A 17,337-nucleotide genomic window follows, 5' to 3' on the forward strand; every position below is an offset into this window, starting at 1 on the left:
GCTAGTGGCTACTGAGCACAGGGCAAGTCAAACTTGGAGGCCCCATCATGTGCAGGGATCAATTAGTGCTGTCTGCTTGGTTGAGGGATGGGTATTTTGGATGGGTCTAGGGTGGTGCTTACCATACAGATGTGCCTCCTTCTGCTTAGGCCACAACCAGGACCCCAGAAACTCAGAGGTTACAAGTTCTTGTCTCCTCCTTTTCCTGCATCTTGTATTTCCAGTATAGCACCAGATTCTGTTCACTCCCCTCCTGAACGTCTCTGCTGCCCCCAAGGACCCCTCAGCGAGGCTACACTCATGGCCCGTTAGTGGACCATCCTCATCCAGGGCTTTCTGCTCTAACCCACTCCAGGGATGCATCTCCAGTGAGCCCTCATTCACCTCCCATCCCAGCCACACCCAAGGACTCCACTGTTGCCTTAATGCCATCTACCAACAGCCAATGCCACCCCTCCCTGACCTGCCCTCACTCCTTCCTGGCCATTTCCACAGTGCCCAGCCAGATGCCCTTAAGTTCTGGGCCTCTGCTCCCTACTCCCACTTTGCTCTCCCCAGCAGGGGCTGTTGTGCCATTCAGATTTTCAAAGCAATTCTGTTTCTTTGGGTTTTGACTTCTCAGTGGAAGAAAAATGCCAAGCAGCTTCGTTGCAAGTCTTTGATGTGCACGGCATGATGCTCTCCTACGACAGCTGTCCCCACAGGCCCTGGCTAGGGCCAATGCAGTCAATGGGACACGTAGGGGGTGCAAGCTTATGCAAGTGTAACTATTATTGATTATCCCCACTCTCAGTCTACACACACACACACACACACACACACACACAGCCCTCCCTTCAAAGGACCTCTTCGCTTGGTAGCATTAAAATAAAATTTGGAGATGAGTGTTATGGAAGTCTTTCTCCTGCAACAAGATACCTGGCTGTACCCCCCTGTGACCCCACTGTAAGGCCACTGCCTTTCAGGCTGGAAGTGAGGGGTTTTGGCCCTGATACTTCCCATCTATTCTTTATTCTTCAATACTTCTTGATCCTTCTTTTTGTTATCACCTGCCCCAAGAGTCACTTAAGACATTTTTTCCTGACTGTTTCTCCACCTCTCCGTGTGGAATCTCAATACCACAGGTAAAATGGATACTTGAGCATTTGACACAGACAGTAGGGTATTTTTCACCATCCCAAGCACAAAATTTCACCCCCTTGGGGTTGATACCACCCACCAAGAACATGAGCTCTTCTAGACCGCAGCTTCTCAAAGTGTGGTCCCCGGATCAGGCCCTACAAAAGCCAGTGACCCGGGGAGCAGGCTCTGAGAACCACTGTCACCACAGAAATAGGGTGTCTTCTGGAGTCTGAGATACTTGAGCTCAAATACCTGCCCTGCCACTAAGCAGCTGTGACCCTTGACCAGTGTAGGTCATCTTGGAGCCTCATAAACACAATGGAGTGTGATTCTTTCCCTTACAGACTGCTACACAGAGTAACTTGTGTCCAGCCTGGTCCTGGTACATGGCAAGCATCTAAAAGATGGCGGTTCCCCCTCCTCTCGGCTTGGGGCAGAAGACATAGATGGGGACTGAGGTGGGGGCTGTAATGCAGAGAGCAGAGGAAAACTCTGCTATGGGCTCCTTTAAACCCACCTACCTCTGGTGGCCAGGGCCCTTCTGATGCTGGAGGGGAGAGACTCAAATGATAGAAGTCATCTGTCTGGTGTGTGTGAGAAGTCCACATGGCTCCTATGGGGGCCAAAGGATTTGGACAGCAGCAAAACCATCTGCAGGGCATATTTGATTGTTTGGATCAAAAATGTCCCTCAAAAGGCACATGTTTGGAAGGTGATTGGATCATGGGGCACTATACTCATCAGTGGATTCATCCCTTGATGAGCTTATAGCTGAATCTGCTGTTGGAAGGAAAGGCATGACTGGGGTCACTATGGGCATGACCTAGAAGGATACTTTCTTGTCCCTGGTCCCTTCCTCTCTCTCTCTCTCCCTCTTCTTGCTCTGCTTCCTGGCTGCTGTAAGGTAGGTAGCTTTCCTACACCATGCCTTTCTGCCATGACACTTCTGCCTTGGAGCCAGAAACTGTGGGCTAATGTAAACCTTTCTTCCTTTAAGTTGTATATGTCCGGCATTTTGTTCCTGCAATAAAAACCTGACTAACACACAAAATGAAGTTACAGGTCACTGGTCCCTCTCCCCGAGTGCCTGATGCAGTAGGTCTGGGTAGGCCTGACGATCTGGTGTCTAAGGGTTTCCAGGTGATACAGTAGTGTCACAGACCTGCTGTGAGAGCCACTGCTCCCTAGGATGGGTGATCAGGAGAGGAGAAAGGCCTGGGCCTTGCTGGCAGAGGACAGTGGGGCAGCATCCTAAGCCTTACAGCCTTGGGACTGGCAGGCAGAAGCCTTCCATCTGGGCTCCTGCTCATCTGGGCAGGCCTGGCTGTAAGTGTGACAGTGGCCATAGCCAGCAATACGGCTTCTGACAGTAGGTGTGTGCCTGTCCCCTGGGAGCTGGGGAAGCGGGGAAAAAGCTGACATAGGTCAGAGGCTAACTAGGTGTCACCAAACACCAGTGACTTCATACAATGGGCTCACTGACTTTTCTTCAGCTTTGTACAGGTATAACTGACAAACAAAAGTTTTGGTTATGCTTAAGGAGTACAATGTGGTGTTTGGATCTACGCATATATTGTCAAACGAGTCCAGCAATCAAGCTAACTAACACAACACCACCTGACCCCGTGGCCGAGTTTTTGGATGTATGTGGAACCCTTGAGATCTACTCTCTTAGCAAGTCTGAAGTGTGGCTTCATTATTAACTCTATCCACCACACTAGACAGCTGTCTCTGGAACTTGTTCATCTTCTGTCTGAGTTTGTGCTCTCTGGCCAGCATTGCCCCATTCCCCCCAAGCCCTACCTCCCCGGTAACCTCTCTTCTACTCTCTGTACTATGAGCTCCCCTTTTATTTCAGGTTTCGCATATAAGTAAGATTGGTGTCGGCTGTATTTCACTTAGGACAGTGTTCTCTGGGTTCATCCATATTGTCACAAATGGCAGGATCTCATTCTTTTAGTAGACTGAATAATGTGTATGTGTGTGTACATGGTCATGTGTCGCTTACCAGCAGGGACACATCCTGAGAAATGTGTTATGTGATTTCTGTCATTGTGTGAACATCACAGAGTACTCACACCAGCTAAGATGGCTATGATGTCCCTAGGCGATGTGACCCTAAGTGAGCACTGCTGTACATGGGGGCGTGTGACTGTGACTACACTGTGGTTGTTCCCAAGTGGTGGCTACTGGGAACAGCGCTGTGATGAACATGGGACACTTGCTTTGATTTTCACAGCTCTATGGGAACGAGACCATCAGCCCCAATGAAAAGATAGGCAAGCGAGTAATTCATTCAAGGTCACTTGGCTTGGAGAACAAATAGTGTTTGGAAGTTAAATGAAGCAGCTTCTCTGCCCAGGGGCTCTGATGACGCCACACGTCTCAGGCCATGGTGGTCCCAGCCTTCTCCCTCACTAGCACCACCTGCCCCCTCGGATGCCCATCCTTGCTGCTCACAGCACAGTGAAAGCCTCCCATTTACAGGTCTGTCCCCCGACCCAACCGCAGGTTTGTAGGCCCACAGGATGACAGCCCGACCTCCTCAGGAGATGGGCACAGCTCCTGGCCCTGAGAGGCCCCTCAGCCACCTGCGGGGCACAGGAAGCCGCACACTTGAGGAGCAGTCGCGATGAAGTCAGAGCTTTTCTAACGGCTTGCTGGGCACCATGCTCACGAGGTCACGGCTGGCCAGTGGTGGGGCTGCCCACAGGCGGACAGGGAGCCCCTGTGTCATCTCAAATCCTCATGTGGCCACAGCAAATAAAGAAATGGACAACACTGATTTTTTGTACTAAGTTGTATGTAGTCCAGTGTATCCTAAACATTATCATTTCAACATACCATCAATATTAAACATTATTATTTGGTAAGTGCTAGGAATTGAACCGAGGCCCTCACGTATGCTGCATGTATGCTTGTGTGAGTGCTTTATTGCTGAGCTACACCCTCAGGTTCCTACGTAAAACATTATTAATGAGATACTTTATAATCTTTGTTGCATCCTATGTCCTCAAAATCTCATGTATTATATTTACACCACATCTCAGTTCATACGTCTCAAGTGCTTAATAGCCACAAGGCTGGCAGGGCCGGAAGCCCACCAGCATGGGCAGCGGCCCGAGCACCTGTGCTCTGTGCTTCGGAGTCCTAAGGACCCCTAGTCCCAATCTTTCCTTGACAATTACCAACCCTGATGTTCTGTGGCCATTTAGACCCACCAGTACCATCCATGCACTATGGGGATTCTTAAGCCCATTCCACGGATGAGGACCACGGGGCTGGAAGAAGCCAAGCATCTGGCATGGACACACTGCTGGCAGGCAGCAGGGAAGGGCCTTAAACTGACAACTCTGGACTCCAGGTCCAGGGCTCTGCATGGGGTGGGCACAGCTGCCCCCTGAAGCAGGATTGTCTCTGTCTGGCAAGGGAGGGTCGAGGCCAGTGGTACCTGTCTGCTCAGGTACCAGGGTGGGCTGGCAGCGGGGGACAGGAGGCCGCTGACCCCTGATTTGGCCTGGCTCTTTCAGGCAATGATGGTGTATGGCAGGGCAGACACAGGCTGGGGAGCAGCCGGGGCCATGCCAAGTCCTCTCAGGGAAAGAACTTTGTCATTCCTCGGTGCAACTTTAGCCACGCAGAGCTGAGAACAAATTGATGGCAATGGGGCTATAACTTACCTCTGAAGGCCTCTTTGTTCTTGGCAAAACAGAGGGGTCATTAGTAACGGGGAAAGCACTGGTGTGCAGACATAAATCCCCATGGCTGTGGGGCTGATAAACAGCCCAGAGGGGCCGGGGCCTCAGGGTTTGGGGCAGGTTAACTGCACGCCGTGGGCCACTTGTGAATACAAGCCAGCATCCACCCACGAGGGGCAGGTGGGCTCCCCACGTGCAGTCAGAGCCACCACAGACCAGGCTCTGCCCTGAGACTCAAGCCACACCCCAGGGCCCTCAGGACCCTCACCTGCAGGGGCCCCACCCCAGGGCCTCAGTCCTTTCAACGGAAAATGGTCCCTAAGCACCTGGGTCTGGGACAGGCTCCCACCAGGCACTCAGGGCCAGCATGGGGCAGGTAGCCATGAAGATGCTCTGGGGTTGGCAGGGGGACATGAGCCATCCTCTGTCTGCTTCCGGCTAAATAGGCACCAGCTAAGCCACCCAGCACAGGGCTGAAAACCAACATCCCCAGTGAAGTAGGTGTGTGAGACAGACCTTGAAAGATGATGTTCTTTTTTGTTTCTGAGGGTCTCACTATGCAGTCCAGGCTGGCCTTGAACTCACGGAGATCCTCCTGCCTCAGCCGCCTGAGTGCTGGGATTACATGTATGTACCACCACATATGGCTGGCAGACAATGTTCTTTTCAGCATTGTCTATGCTGGCCAAGGAATACAGAGATAAGGCCAGATCCTAGTCTGCTGACCTAGCTCTCTGGGGATTGAGCTCTCCTGTTCACCTGCCCCCAGGCTCACACTGGCTCTCAGGGTAGGCACACCAGCCTAGGCCACGAAAGGAGGGTGAGCAGGAACACAATGGGGCCAGCTCAGTGGAGCCACGCAGGGCCTGCAAGGGAGAAAAGGGACCGCTCTTTCTCCAGGCTGTTCTGTCAGAGGAGTGGTGATGAAGACTCATGAGACTCAGGATCAGGGCCACCCAGCAACTGAGATCCAAATGCAGACTTGGGCCGGGGATTTAGCTCAGTGGTTCCGGTGCCTGCCTCGCAAGTGCAAGGTCCCAAGTTCAATCCCCGGTACCAAAAAAAAACAAACAAACCACAAATGCAGACCTACCCAGAATAGTATCATCTGCCCCAGGTGCTGTCCTCCCTCACCCTTTCCACACCCATGGCAGACTGTACCAACTGAATACTGCACCAAGCCTGTTTGGCTTCAGGGTCCTCTTCAAGCAGCCATTACCAATCAATCAAAGCTGGAGTGAGACTGAACCCATTTGTCACCCTTTCCAAAAGCTCTCAACACACATCCGTGCTGGCAGTGGGGACCCTATGAAGCTATGCTAAGTGCTCTGCCCTTCTGGAAGTTTCTGCCTCCTACCGTAGCGTCCACATGCTTCTCCTCTGTGTGGTTTCCCATCCTGGTCTCTCTACTCATCCTCTGTTTTGCACCTGGCTACATGGTCCTGGGGGATGGCAGCCCTGGGAGCCTCATAGAATGCTGCCCCCTCTTCCAAGCTCGAGAGCCCTGTCCAGACACCCAGGGTCCATCAACCTGGCCCTCCAGCCTTCCACTCCAAGGGTGTGGGATCAAGAGGGGGCTGGTTGAGGCCATCTTTGAAGGGTGGAGAGGGCCAAGGGTCTGGGCTGGGGGCTTGGCACCCAGCATGCATCTGGATGGGCCAGTGCCCTGGAGGACATCAGCTCCTAATGTCACTGCGGGAGTTTCCCATTCTGGGCTAGGGTGTGTCTGGAACCAGCCCAAGGACAGTGAGGATGGGAGCAGATACTCTTCTTCCTAGACCAAGATCCTTCTCACGCAGCCACCTAATCTTGGCCCACCTCCATTGCCTGTGGGGCTCACTGGTGTTCCTAGATCTCAGCACAGGACCCTCATCACCAGGGACACTGGCTTTGCTTCCCAGTTGGCAGAACTCAGAAAGGAGCTGAGCCCCTGGGATGCCCTGCCCCCATTCTGCCCACCTAGAGAGGGCCCCCAGTTCCCAGGGGGACCCTGCCTTCCTGCAGAATGGTTTCCTTCCCAGGGCAGCTCTCCTACATCCTGGCCTGAGAGCCACTCACACTGAGCTGCTGGGAGCTGTGAAGCAGAATCTCCCGGGCTCCACCTGGCCTTGCAGGGCCAGAGTTTCCCTGGGCACCAAGGACTCTGTACCTCTGACGGGAGCTCCAGGCAGTTCTGGGCCACACTGGGGTTTGAGAGCTCACTTTCCTAGAGTGATATTTACTCATTCCTTTGTTCCACAAGCACATGTTAGGTTTCACTCTGTGCCTGGACACTGGAATAGGGAAATGGGGAAGAGAGTCTTGCTGATCCTCACCACCCAGCTGGGCTCCATTTTCCCTGGGCTCAGGGATGTAATCATCACACCAGCAGCTGCAGGGCCAGTGTACCACGATACCCTGATTTCCTGTGGTCCCAAGGGTGTGCTGTTCCCTTCCGCCAGCCTCCCCAGCTAATCCTTAGCTAACCAGGTAATGCCTAGCTTCCCCAGCTGTTATTAACTGCTTGCACCAATAATAGTTACCACTTACAATAAAGTCTTTTACATACACTCATTCAGCTCTTTGCATGTATTAGGTCATCTGACCCTTAAATACCTCTCACTGTTCCAAATTTATGGATGACAAACTGAGGCACAGGGACTCAGGAGATCCCATCTTCTACCTTCTTGATCACCACATGCTGTGGCTTGGATCTAAATGTTCCCCTAGAGCCTCATGCGCTCACAGGTGGGGCTTTTCAGAAGTGGCTGGACCTAGGGCTGGAGATTTAGCTCAGTGGTTCCGCTGCCTGCCTCGAAAGCTTGAGGTCCCGAGTTTGATCCCCAGTCCCGGAAAAAAGAAAAGAAAAGAAGTGGCTGGACCCAGGGTATGTAACTATGGATTAACTAAATTAGTCCACTGATTGGTTTAGCACAGTGCTGGGTGTGGATAATGGGAAGGCCCGCCCTGGGTGTGGGTGGCACCACCCAAAAGGCTTGTTGTAGTGTGTTTTGCCAGCCAAGGGATCTAGATGGAGAGGCTCCCCTCCAAGACATTCCAGATGAGACATGAATTCGTGACGGCTGGAAATGCGAAGAATATGAACTCGCCTAAAGTCGCAGCTCTGTTTGATCCAAAATGATGCAAAAATTGCCACCTTTTCATCAAATAACAGAAAAACCCAGAATGCTGAAGGAGGCTGGATAGGAGCCACCATATCCCAGGCTCAGCTCAAAGCTCAGACCCTGGACAGCAGCCACATTCCTGCCCCCTTGCCACCAAGCAGCCCCAAACACTTCCACCTCGCTGGCTTCCCAAGAGCCCCCTTTCCCCTGCTCCTTTCTTTTGGTCCCCTTTCTGGGCCCTTTGAGCATGAGACCCCAACAGCAGCTCCTCTGGGTGGTGGCTGAGGTCAGGCGCAGCCTCTCCTTACCTGATACAATGGTGTAGCCGATCCCCCGGGGACGCCCCTTATCTTGGTCCACGGCAGTGATCACGCGCACAGTTGTGCCCTGGGTGGGAGAGAGGAGGGACTTGAGTTGGCTCACCTGGAGCCAGGACTGCTGTCTTTCTTTGTCACTGTCCTGGCAGCTGCCACTTCTATCTCCAGGCACATGCCGTGGCTGCAAGGCCAGCCCAGGAGGCAGGTACAGCTGCCCCTCTGTCCCTGGGACCAATGACCCAGCATACAGGCCCAGGCTTTCAGATGACAGCTCTGTCCCTGGCCTTCCTGGTGTCCCTTGTGCACACAAACCATGCAGGGGAGAGGAAGGAAGAAGGAGAAGCCAGCAGCAGGAAGAAGTCTGGTGGTCTCTATAGAAGCCACCCAGGACTGCTATGTGACCTCAGGGCAGGTGCTGCACCTCTCTGGCCTCAGTATCCCCTACCTTAATACAAATAAGGTGAGACTTTGTTTTCACTGGAATCTGAGTAGAGGAAGACATCATAGATCAGTCATCCTATAGGGTAGAGTAGCATAAGTCCTGAAGGCATGGATCTCCAGGGTTCACCGGCAATCCTGGAGTCACCATGGCCCTGCCCCAGGGCCCGGGCAGCATTGAACCTGCAGCTCCTGCCCCAGTGGCCCTGGCCCCTCCATTCCCCTGAAGTGCAGTGGAGAAGGACAAGGAGCCAGGGTGATGGGGGGGGTGGGCAGGGGAGCAGGGGGCAGGGCAGTCTGTGTCGAAGAGTCAAGGACCCTGGCACAGACAGTTGCAAACACACTAGGTGCTCAGATAGAGAAACGCACAAGAAAGGGCAGATGTCTGCCTCAGGAGGCCACAAGGTGGTATACAGGGCTTACCCCTATCTGAGCCCCAGCTCCCCTGCAGAGATGCTCTCTTCCTGCATGTGGGCACTGTGCCCTGGGGGGAAGAAGGACCCCTTCAACTGCTTCTGGTCTTGCTCTGGGACAGCAGGGCCCCCAGTCCTCCCCGGCATGCTTCACAGCAGTCCTCCCACCTCTCCTGCCCACCTTGAGGCTCAATGAGGGAGGGTGAGAACGTTCCAGGAGGGTGTGGAGTCTCCATGGAGAGAGGCACACATCCAGAGGCCAGCTCCTCCTCAGCCCCCTGCCCTGGGGGCCCAGAGTTCTAGCCAGATCCCTTGGTACAAAGAGTCTGGTGTTTATTTGTTTTTGTTTCGGATCTGGGTACTGGCGATTGAACCCCAGGGTCTTTGCACTGAGCTACATCTCCAGCCCTTTTTTTTTATCTTTTATTTTGAGATATGGTCTCATCGAGTTACTAAGTTACTACCCAGGCTGCTCTTGAACTTTCAATTCTCCTGTCTCAGCCTACCAGAGTGCTGAAATTACAGATGTGGACCACCATGCCTAGCAAGACTCTGTTACGAAGTCTTAGCTTGGGCCGGGGATTTAGCTCAGTGGTTCCGGCACCTGCCTTGCACAAGGTCCCGAGTTCCATCCCCAGTACCAAAAAAACCCCAAAACACAAAACGAAGCCTTAGCTCTCCCGGGCTGGTTCTTGAAGACAGAACTTCCTTCCATGTAGCCTGCTAGTGGCCCCCGACCCAGTGTTGTGCAAAGAGGGGACCTGGTGGCCAAAGGACCCAGAATCCTCAGAGCCCTGCAGAACCCGCCCCTGGGCAGCTCTGGTCCTCCCAGGTGGGCAGGGCTGGCTGTGCAGGACAGGAAATCAAGGCCTCTCCTACCCCAGCAGGAGTCACATGCCAGCTCCGCCAGGCTCCTGACAAGGTTTGGGGTTTCATCTCTTTTTGGACAAATAAATCCGCTTTTAATAAAACCCTGAGCTTTTAATACAAGTGCAGACAGAAAGACTGGAAATGTTATAAGAAGGAATTAACAAGGAGGCATGGGAGCTCTAGGGAGCCCATGGCTCTTGTTTCCGAGTCTCAGTGATTATATTTTCAATATACTGCAACTTATTTCTAAAGAGGCAGGAGTGAGAAAGCACAGTCCTGCCTGGCCTGCTAGGAGGGCACCCTGCCTGGGGCGGGGTGACTTTTTGGGGCGCTGCCGCTGGGCTGTGGCTGGGAGAGTCGGTGGGCAGGCCCAGGTCCAGCTAGCGGGGCCCACAGCAGGCCTCCTGAGAAATGGTCTGGCCAGGGAGGTGACAGGGGGGCAGGCCTAGGGGCCCCACTATTGTGAGGGCAGCTAAAGGCCTGACTGTGCTGGACAGACTGCCTGTGTCTGAATCCTCTGAGCTGCCCTTATTTCCTGTCTAGATAATGGCTCAATAATCACCCCCTCTCCTAACCAACTGACATATATCTAAATGTCACAGCAAACGTGGTAAGAGTGACCACTCCTATTGACAGAGCTGGAATCACTGTGTGCCTCTAATCAAACCCAGGGCCTTGTCCCAGGTCTCTCTCCCTCTCTCTCTCTCTCTCTCTCTCTCTCTCACACACACACACACACACACACACACACAGAGAGAACATTTCCAAACAGTCTCCAGGGTCCCATGAATCGTCTCCACCCTTGAGACAGGTGCTCCGTGCATGATGACGCAGCTGGCAGCCTGCAGGGACACAGCAGCTATAATTGAGCACCTACTGCCTGCCAACTCTGTGCTCAGCACTCACATGGGTTCTCGCTCAGTTTCCCTCAGCAGGCAGGTGTAGGGGTGGATAGATTTTTTTTCCCCTGCCCCTGCTGTAGGGATGCACATGAAGAAACTGAGGCTCAGGGGTTCTGGTCACAAGGTGCAGGGAGTGGGGGGTGTGCAGGAAACTAGGGAAGAAATGGCCATTCTGGGGGCGGCCTGGTGGGCCCACTGCTCTCTGGCAGAGGTGAAGGGTCCTAAGGCTTTGGGCCCAGTGACTATGCCCAGGCCAAGTGTGGGAAGTGGGGCAGAAACTGGGACTTTTCTAGAAGGGTTCACATCTGTCCCTTTTGTGATTGTCCGCTTCCTATGAAGCCCTCAGCTGGACATGGTGGCACATCTCTGTAATCTCAGAAATCAGGAGGCTGAGGCCAACCTGGGCTACATAGTGAGTTCAAGGCTAGCTTGGAATATACAGTGAGATCCTGTCTCAACAAACAACAACAACAAAAACAAAACCAAGAATCCCTCACCAGTACCGTGGCTGCAGCAGGGGCCAATCTGAGCTATGCTTGGCTTCAGGGGCCAAGGGCCACCTCCCTTCCTGCCATCTCATCCGGAAGCCCCTGATAGCCATTTCCTTGGCAGGATTAAGGACTTGAAGGATGACGTGGTTTGCTTTGGGGGTGGGAGGCACCCTTGATGAGGGGAGCTGGAGGGTGGGGGCCGCTGGGACTTCCGACGAGAGCTGCCACAGCAGATTCTGAGGCAGAAAATCCTATTTCTCAGTCCTTAATTCCAGTCAATTCCAGTCAAAGGGCTGATAGGCATCGGCTGGCAGTAATTTGTGCAGTTTATCCGCTCTTTTCACCTTCTATCGGCCCTTCACTGACGGGCAGGCCGACATGCTGCTGCTCGAGTGAGGAAATTAAAATTTGATGCAATAATCCCAAATAAGAAGGATTTTATTAGGTAATATATACACTTTAGATGAGGCATGCCAGCCTGATACACTGATAGACGGAGACATACATGCTGGGAGCCACAGATAAAGAGGGGGAGCAAGGCAGAGTGGGGAAGGGTCCGGCTGGAGGCCCCAGCAGCAGTGCGGGCTGAGCCAGGAGTGGGGGAGACCTGGCTTTCTGGGTCAGGAAGCTTAACAGGTTGGTGTGTCTCAGCCCTGGCCCAGCCCGGAAAGACTGCGTCAAATCAGAGCTCCACTCTATAAAGGGACAGGAGGGCCCTGGATGGAAGCACGAAACCAATTAGAAGGTGCAGCAATCTAAGCTGGAGGATGGCAGAACCCGGCTGTAGGAGAAAAGCTGTGCAGACGGGAAACTCAGTGCAGAGCAGAGGAGGCAGAGGTGCGTGCATGGAGAGCATGATCCTATGGTTGCTGGGGGAGCCTGGCCAGAGCCCCAGAGAGGCTGAAGCCCCTACTTATTGCCTTGTCTGCCTCTCCCAACCTGGTTATGGCCCATGTGGAAGGGCTCAGACTTGCAGCTCCCCAGGCCTTGGCCTACAGGGGAAAAGGGGTATCTCTGGCCAAGTGAAAAGATACTAAGATTCCTGATTCTGAGAGAAGAGAATCGTATCAGATGCTAAGAAACTGAGGGGAAGGAGAACAGGGGCTGAGGTGGGCAGAGTCCAGCTTGCTGAGCTGCGGGGGAGGGTCACCCTAGCAGGAGCCTGCCCAAATGTCTAGATAGAAGAGGGGTCACCTAGCCCAGGGCTCTGCACACAGGCAGGGCCTGATAAAGGACTGATGGGTAAGTAAGAATGGAGTAGTGTGCTTTCCGAGGGACAGGCTCAGAGATCTGCAGATCAGAAAGGAAGAGCTGTAATAGCTTAGGTTGAGACTCGAGAAGAAGCCAGAAACCAAAGGGGCTCAGAGGAAGCTCACAGGGACAGCACAGGTTTTCCAGCCATCTTGCCCTGACCTGAAGCTGTGGCCAGGGAGCCCAGCAGATCTGAGCACCATAACTGACCCATGACCACCCAACCACGCCCCTGACCCCTCCTTCTGATGTCTGCCAGCTGCCTGCACTGGCTCGGTGACTTACACACATTATCCCCAACCTGAAAGCCCCCAAGGAAGGGTACTGCATATACACAGTCAGCTCCACTGTTCCTGTGAGGAGGTGGTCAGAGCCAAGTAGCCCAGGGCAAGGAAATGTCACTGCAGGGCTTCTGAGTTCCTCCGGTGGCCTGGCCACCATCAAGTCCTGCCTACAAATCAAGTTGGCTTTGGGCGTCTTTTCTGCACCCCACCCTGGGTACAATATCTTGGGAGATGAAAAGGAAGCTTGAGATAATGGTCCAGAGACCCAGGCTCCTGGACGACCAGGGCTTGACAGTGACCTGTGTACCTAGGTGACCATAACGAGTGAGACCATCAAACGAGTCGTAAATTGCTCAGCATAGAGAGTTCTACCACAATCGGTTCTACCAGTGGCTAGCTCTGTCTCCACTGAGGAAGAAGTCGGGAAAATAATCCCAAGAAAGGTGGTGAGTGAGCTGGGAACTGATGGACAGGTGGACTTGGGATTGGTGACAACAGCAGGTGCAAGGGGTGACAAGATGGGACGGCAGAACGGTGAGAGGATGGTCTGACTAGGGCGTATGTTTGCTTCTTCCTTCAGCCATCGTGGAGGTACTTCCTGAAGCCCACCACATTCGCCCACGGCAGGCCCTGCCCTGCCACAGTGTGAGCTGTGCCCCCAGTCAGGCAGGGCAGCCAGGCTGGCTAAGCAGTTTACCCAGGGCACTCAGGAGGGAAAGCCAGGGTTTGGGGGACAGAGAGCAGGCCCTTCTCATTGGAAAACAGCAGGCAGGTCTGACTGAGACTGAGATGTGGGCCTGGCAAAGCTGGAGTTTCGGGCAGTAAAGAAGGGGTCCTGAGACATGAGGTGGGCAGACAGGGACAGTCTTCTGTCTCAAAAGCTGGGACTTTCACTGTGCACAGAACGTCAAGAAAGAAAGTGAGGAGTAGGGCCATTGAGATGGCCCCTTTGTTCCCTAAGCACCTGTGTGAGAAGGGTGAAAGCATCTACCTTGTCAGAGCCCCCATGTGCCACACCTGGCCCCAGGAAGGAAGGAGCCAAATGCCAGCTTCTAGAGCCTGAACCCAAGGATCCAGTGGTTTCGACAGTCACAATGCCCAAGCTGGGGGCTGGCTTCCCTGGCCCACACTGGCCTGAGTGTGGTCTGCACCCAGTCATGGGAAGCCAGCCTCCCCCTTATGTGTGAAGCTGAGCCTGTGCAGACGTGCAGGTGAGCCCTGAGCGCCCCAGACTCCAGTGGGTGCCCCACTTTGCTCCCAGGGTGGTGAGTCCTTCCCCTGAGCAACTAACATTCCTTCACAAGAGGGGGTGACTTTTCCTGAGCAAAAGCCGCTCACCAAGCAGTGTGTCCAGGGGTAGTGTCTGCCTAGAGGAGCCAGCTTCTCACTGGTCAGCCCACAGCAGACTTTTCCATCAGGTTTGCACAAAGCACAGCAGAAGCTGCCAGATGAAGGATGGTCATCCTTGCCCACTTGGCCACAGCTCTGTGGAGCCATCCCAGCATGGCCCCTTCGGAGCAGGCAGTGGCTGGCTGTTGCCTGACAGTTTGTGACATCACACAAAATCAGGAGTTTCTCTTGAAAACCTGAACTTGAGAAACCCATGAACTGAACAGTGAAGGAGGCAGCTGGCACTGTGAGCTCTTAGGAGAGCTCAGGCCGAGGGGGCTCTTGGAGCAGAGGGCAAGCTGCTGCCAGCTGCTGCCATCTTGGGGGCAGTGTCAATGCTAAGAGAAGTGGACTGGACTGGGACCATGACTGAGCCACATAATTGGCTTGTTGATCTGGGACCAAATCTGTTCTTCAGTGCAGGCTGTGCATTCTGTGGGTATCCCCAGCACTCCACAGAAACTTTTCTGAATCCCTCCCCCAACCCTTAGTGTCCCAGCTCATTTGGGTTCTGTTATAGTTTGTATCTAGATATTCCCCTAAAGCCTCATCAGTCATAAATGGGGGTTTTTCAGAGGTGGCTGGACCTAGAGTGTGTGATGCTAGGATTAAGAGTGTGTGATTATTAAACTAGTCCACTGATTGGTTTGGCCCTAAACCAGGCAGCCTAGATAGAATGTAAAAGGTGCAGAAAGAAGCTGCTATGGCCCCTTGCTTTGCTGCCTTCTGCCTGCCATGAACTGTTTTTCCTCTTCGATGCCTGTCTGCCATGCCACCTGGCCTTGGAGCCAGCCGATTAGAGACTGAAAGCTCTACATACCATGAGCTAAATAAACCTTTCCTCCTTTAATTTTTGGTGTCAGGCATTTTGTCTCAGCATCAAGAAAAAGTAAGATAGGTTCTTTGCAACTCAGAGCTCTCCAGGGATGAAGTGACAGGGGAGGAGAGGGGGTGGAGCCTGGGGTTTCTGCTTCTGGGGCATACATCACTATCATCACAGGGACTGGGGGACAGGCAACCCCAGAGGGAACCATCTCTTACCGGAGGAGAATGCTCATAGATGTTGGTGCTGTAAGGCAGGTTGATGAAGATGGGGTCCATGTCCTGGACGTCTGTGATGATGATGGCCAAGTTGGCCAGGGTGGACAGAGGCCTGGTCTTATCTTGATCCTTAGAGGACAAAGACATATACAGCCTTAGGTTGAGCAGTGCTGTGGGCATGCACACACAAGTGCACACATGCACACACACAGACCAGCAGTGTGTGACACATGTATGCACAGACCCATACACAACACACATACACATGCATCCTGAAGGAAAGGGCTTAGTATGAGAGGAATCAAGAACACCAAGAGCTTTCAGTAACCTTAAGAGTCCAGCAGGAAAACACAAGCAGGGTCCCCAAGGCCCAGAGGATGGTAGCTTCTCCAGTGTTACCAAGAATGGATACGGTAGAGGCAGATCTTTTGGCCTCAGCCTGGCCGAGGACTGGCTACCCTGGATGTCCACCAGTGTGTGGGATGACTGGTTTGGAGTAGATATGGCCCCTCCCTCAGCTCCTTTGCTGTGTTCAGTCCCAGGCCACTGACCCTCTCGTACTTACTTCCTGTTCCCCTTCCAGGACAGCAGGGGACTGGACAGGATCAGGACTTCTCAGAAGAAAGGCCCTTTGGCCACAGAGGGGTACCCTGGGACCTGCATGCCTGCTCTGGGCTCTGGACTTGTGGGTCAAGTGACTTCTCCAATCGAACACCAGGGGGAGCTCCAGGGCCTATGACATCTGGGGGCCTCCAGCAAGGACTCCTGAGGTCACGCAGGCCACCCACTGTGGCTGTGGTGAGACAGGCAACATGTCAACCACCAAAGTTAGCTGGAAATGCAGTCCTATAAAAGCTCACCAAGTAAAGAGACCCGAAGTCTATGTTCTACCCCCCTAAGCACACAGCCGACTCTGATGAAGTGGCCCACTGTTACTGCGTCCCGAAAGTGCAACCGCAGTGACAGCAACCACAGTGCTGCACACAGATCCCTCCTCCTAGCCACTGTGCTAGGCACTGTGCATGCATGGATAGCTACTAGGGCTCACTGTTCAGAAGGGTAAGATCAGAGAGGGGAAGTGACCTGCCCAGTCACACAGGTGGTAAGGCGTAGCCAGCACTCAAACCTGGCATAAAAATCAACCCTTAGCAGTCTTGAGTTGGGGCCCTAACATCAGCACAGACTTGCTTGCTTGGTACCCTCCTCAGTATTTTCCCACTGAGTCAAATCCCTGAGTCCCCTTGTTTCTTTCTGTGATGAAGGGCTCCGCTGCGGCTCCAGGGCTTGTAAATTCCCACCTGGGATGTAGATGTGACCGTCCCCAGGTTGGATCCCGAGAACCTCTGGAGCAATGCAAGGTGTGTCAAGAAGCCTGGGCTGGGCCCTGGCCCTCTGAGATGGAGGTGTGGGGCCTGGGAGGTGAAAGTCTTCAAGGGCAGCTCAACCAGGGGGCTTCAGGGATGGGAGTGGGTGCAACAAGTGAGGGAGTAGAGAATGGAAGCGGGAGGGCTCTCATCCAGGTACACAGGCCACAGTGGGAGTCCCAGCCAAGTCTCTGACCTTGAGGGCATGAGTTCCCAGTGGGTCTGACTTGCCATCTCCAGGCTTCTGTGGGGAGCTGGCTCTTGTCTGGCCTGGAACCTGCTGTCCTCATTCCACACCTGTGGCTACAGTCCTGCTCCTGCCACGAAGGACCTGTTCAGCCCTCCTTGGACCCCATGCGGGGACAGGGCATGGCAGTGGGCACATCTGGCGGGCAGGCACAACTCCAGCCTCCCAGCTGTGACCCAGCAACCAAGGGCACAGCAGCAGCCCAGAGGCATTCCTGGTGTCAGCTTCTAGAGGAGCAAGTGCAAGGCCATATATCCTGGAGCTCTAGGGCCCCTCCTGTTCCAAGCTTCCAGGTCTGATTGCTGGGAGATTAACAGCAATTTAACTGTATTCATCATCCCAGCTTGAACACAGGCCTCTTGATGGCCTGGCCACCCACATTCCTGCCTGTGCCTGGCTCTGGTCT

At 53.7% G+C, this 17,337-nt stretch overlaps 1 protein-coding gene across 8 annotated transcripts in view; it reads right to left on the reverse strand.

Moving 5' to 3' along the window:
• The window catches only part of Cdh23 (cadherin related 23), a 369,425-nt gene that overhangs the window by 203,803 nt on the left and 148,285 nt on the right, over window positions 1-17,337 (reverse strand). For all 8 annotated transcript variants that reach the window (XR_015440528.1, XR_015440529.1, XM_087185444.1 and 5 more), the window contains exons 8-9: window positions 15,321-15,449; window positions 8,233-8,311 (exon numbers count right to left, since the gene is read on the reverse strand). Coding sequence is in view for 6 of the 8 variants with exons in the window: in XM_087185444.1 (XP_087041570.1) it covers window positions 8,233-8,311; window positions 15,321-15,449 (208 nt within the window). In the remaining 2 variants the exon portion in view is untranslated. The remainder of the gene's footprint in view (window positions 1-8,232; window positions 8,312-15,320; window positions 15,450-17,337) is intronic.

The sequence above is a fragment of the Heterocephalus glaber genome, unplaced genomic scaffold, assembly GCF_053883595.1.
Source record: "Heterocephalus glaber isolate CG9 unplaced genomic scaffold, H.glaber_assembly_v1.0 deba00001497, whole genome shotgun sequence".
Classification (NCBI taxonomy): Eukaryota; Metazoa; Chordata; class Mammalia; order Rodentia; family Bathyergidae; genus Heterocephalus; species Heterocephalus glaber.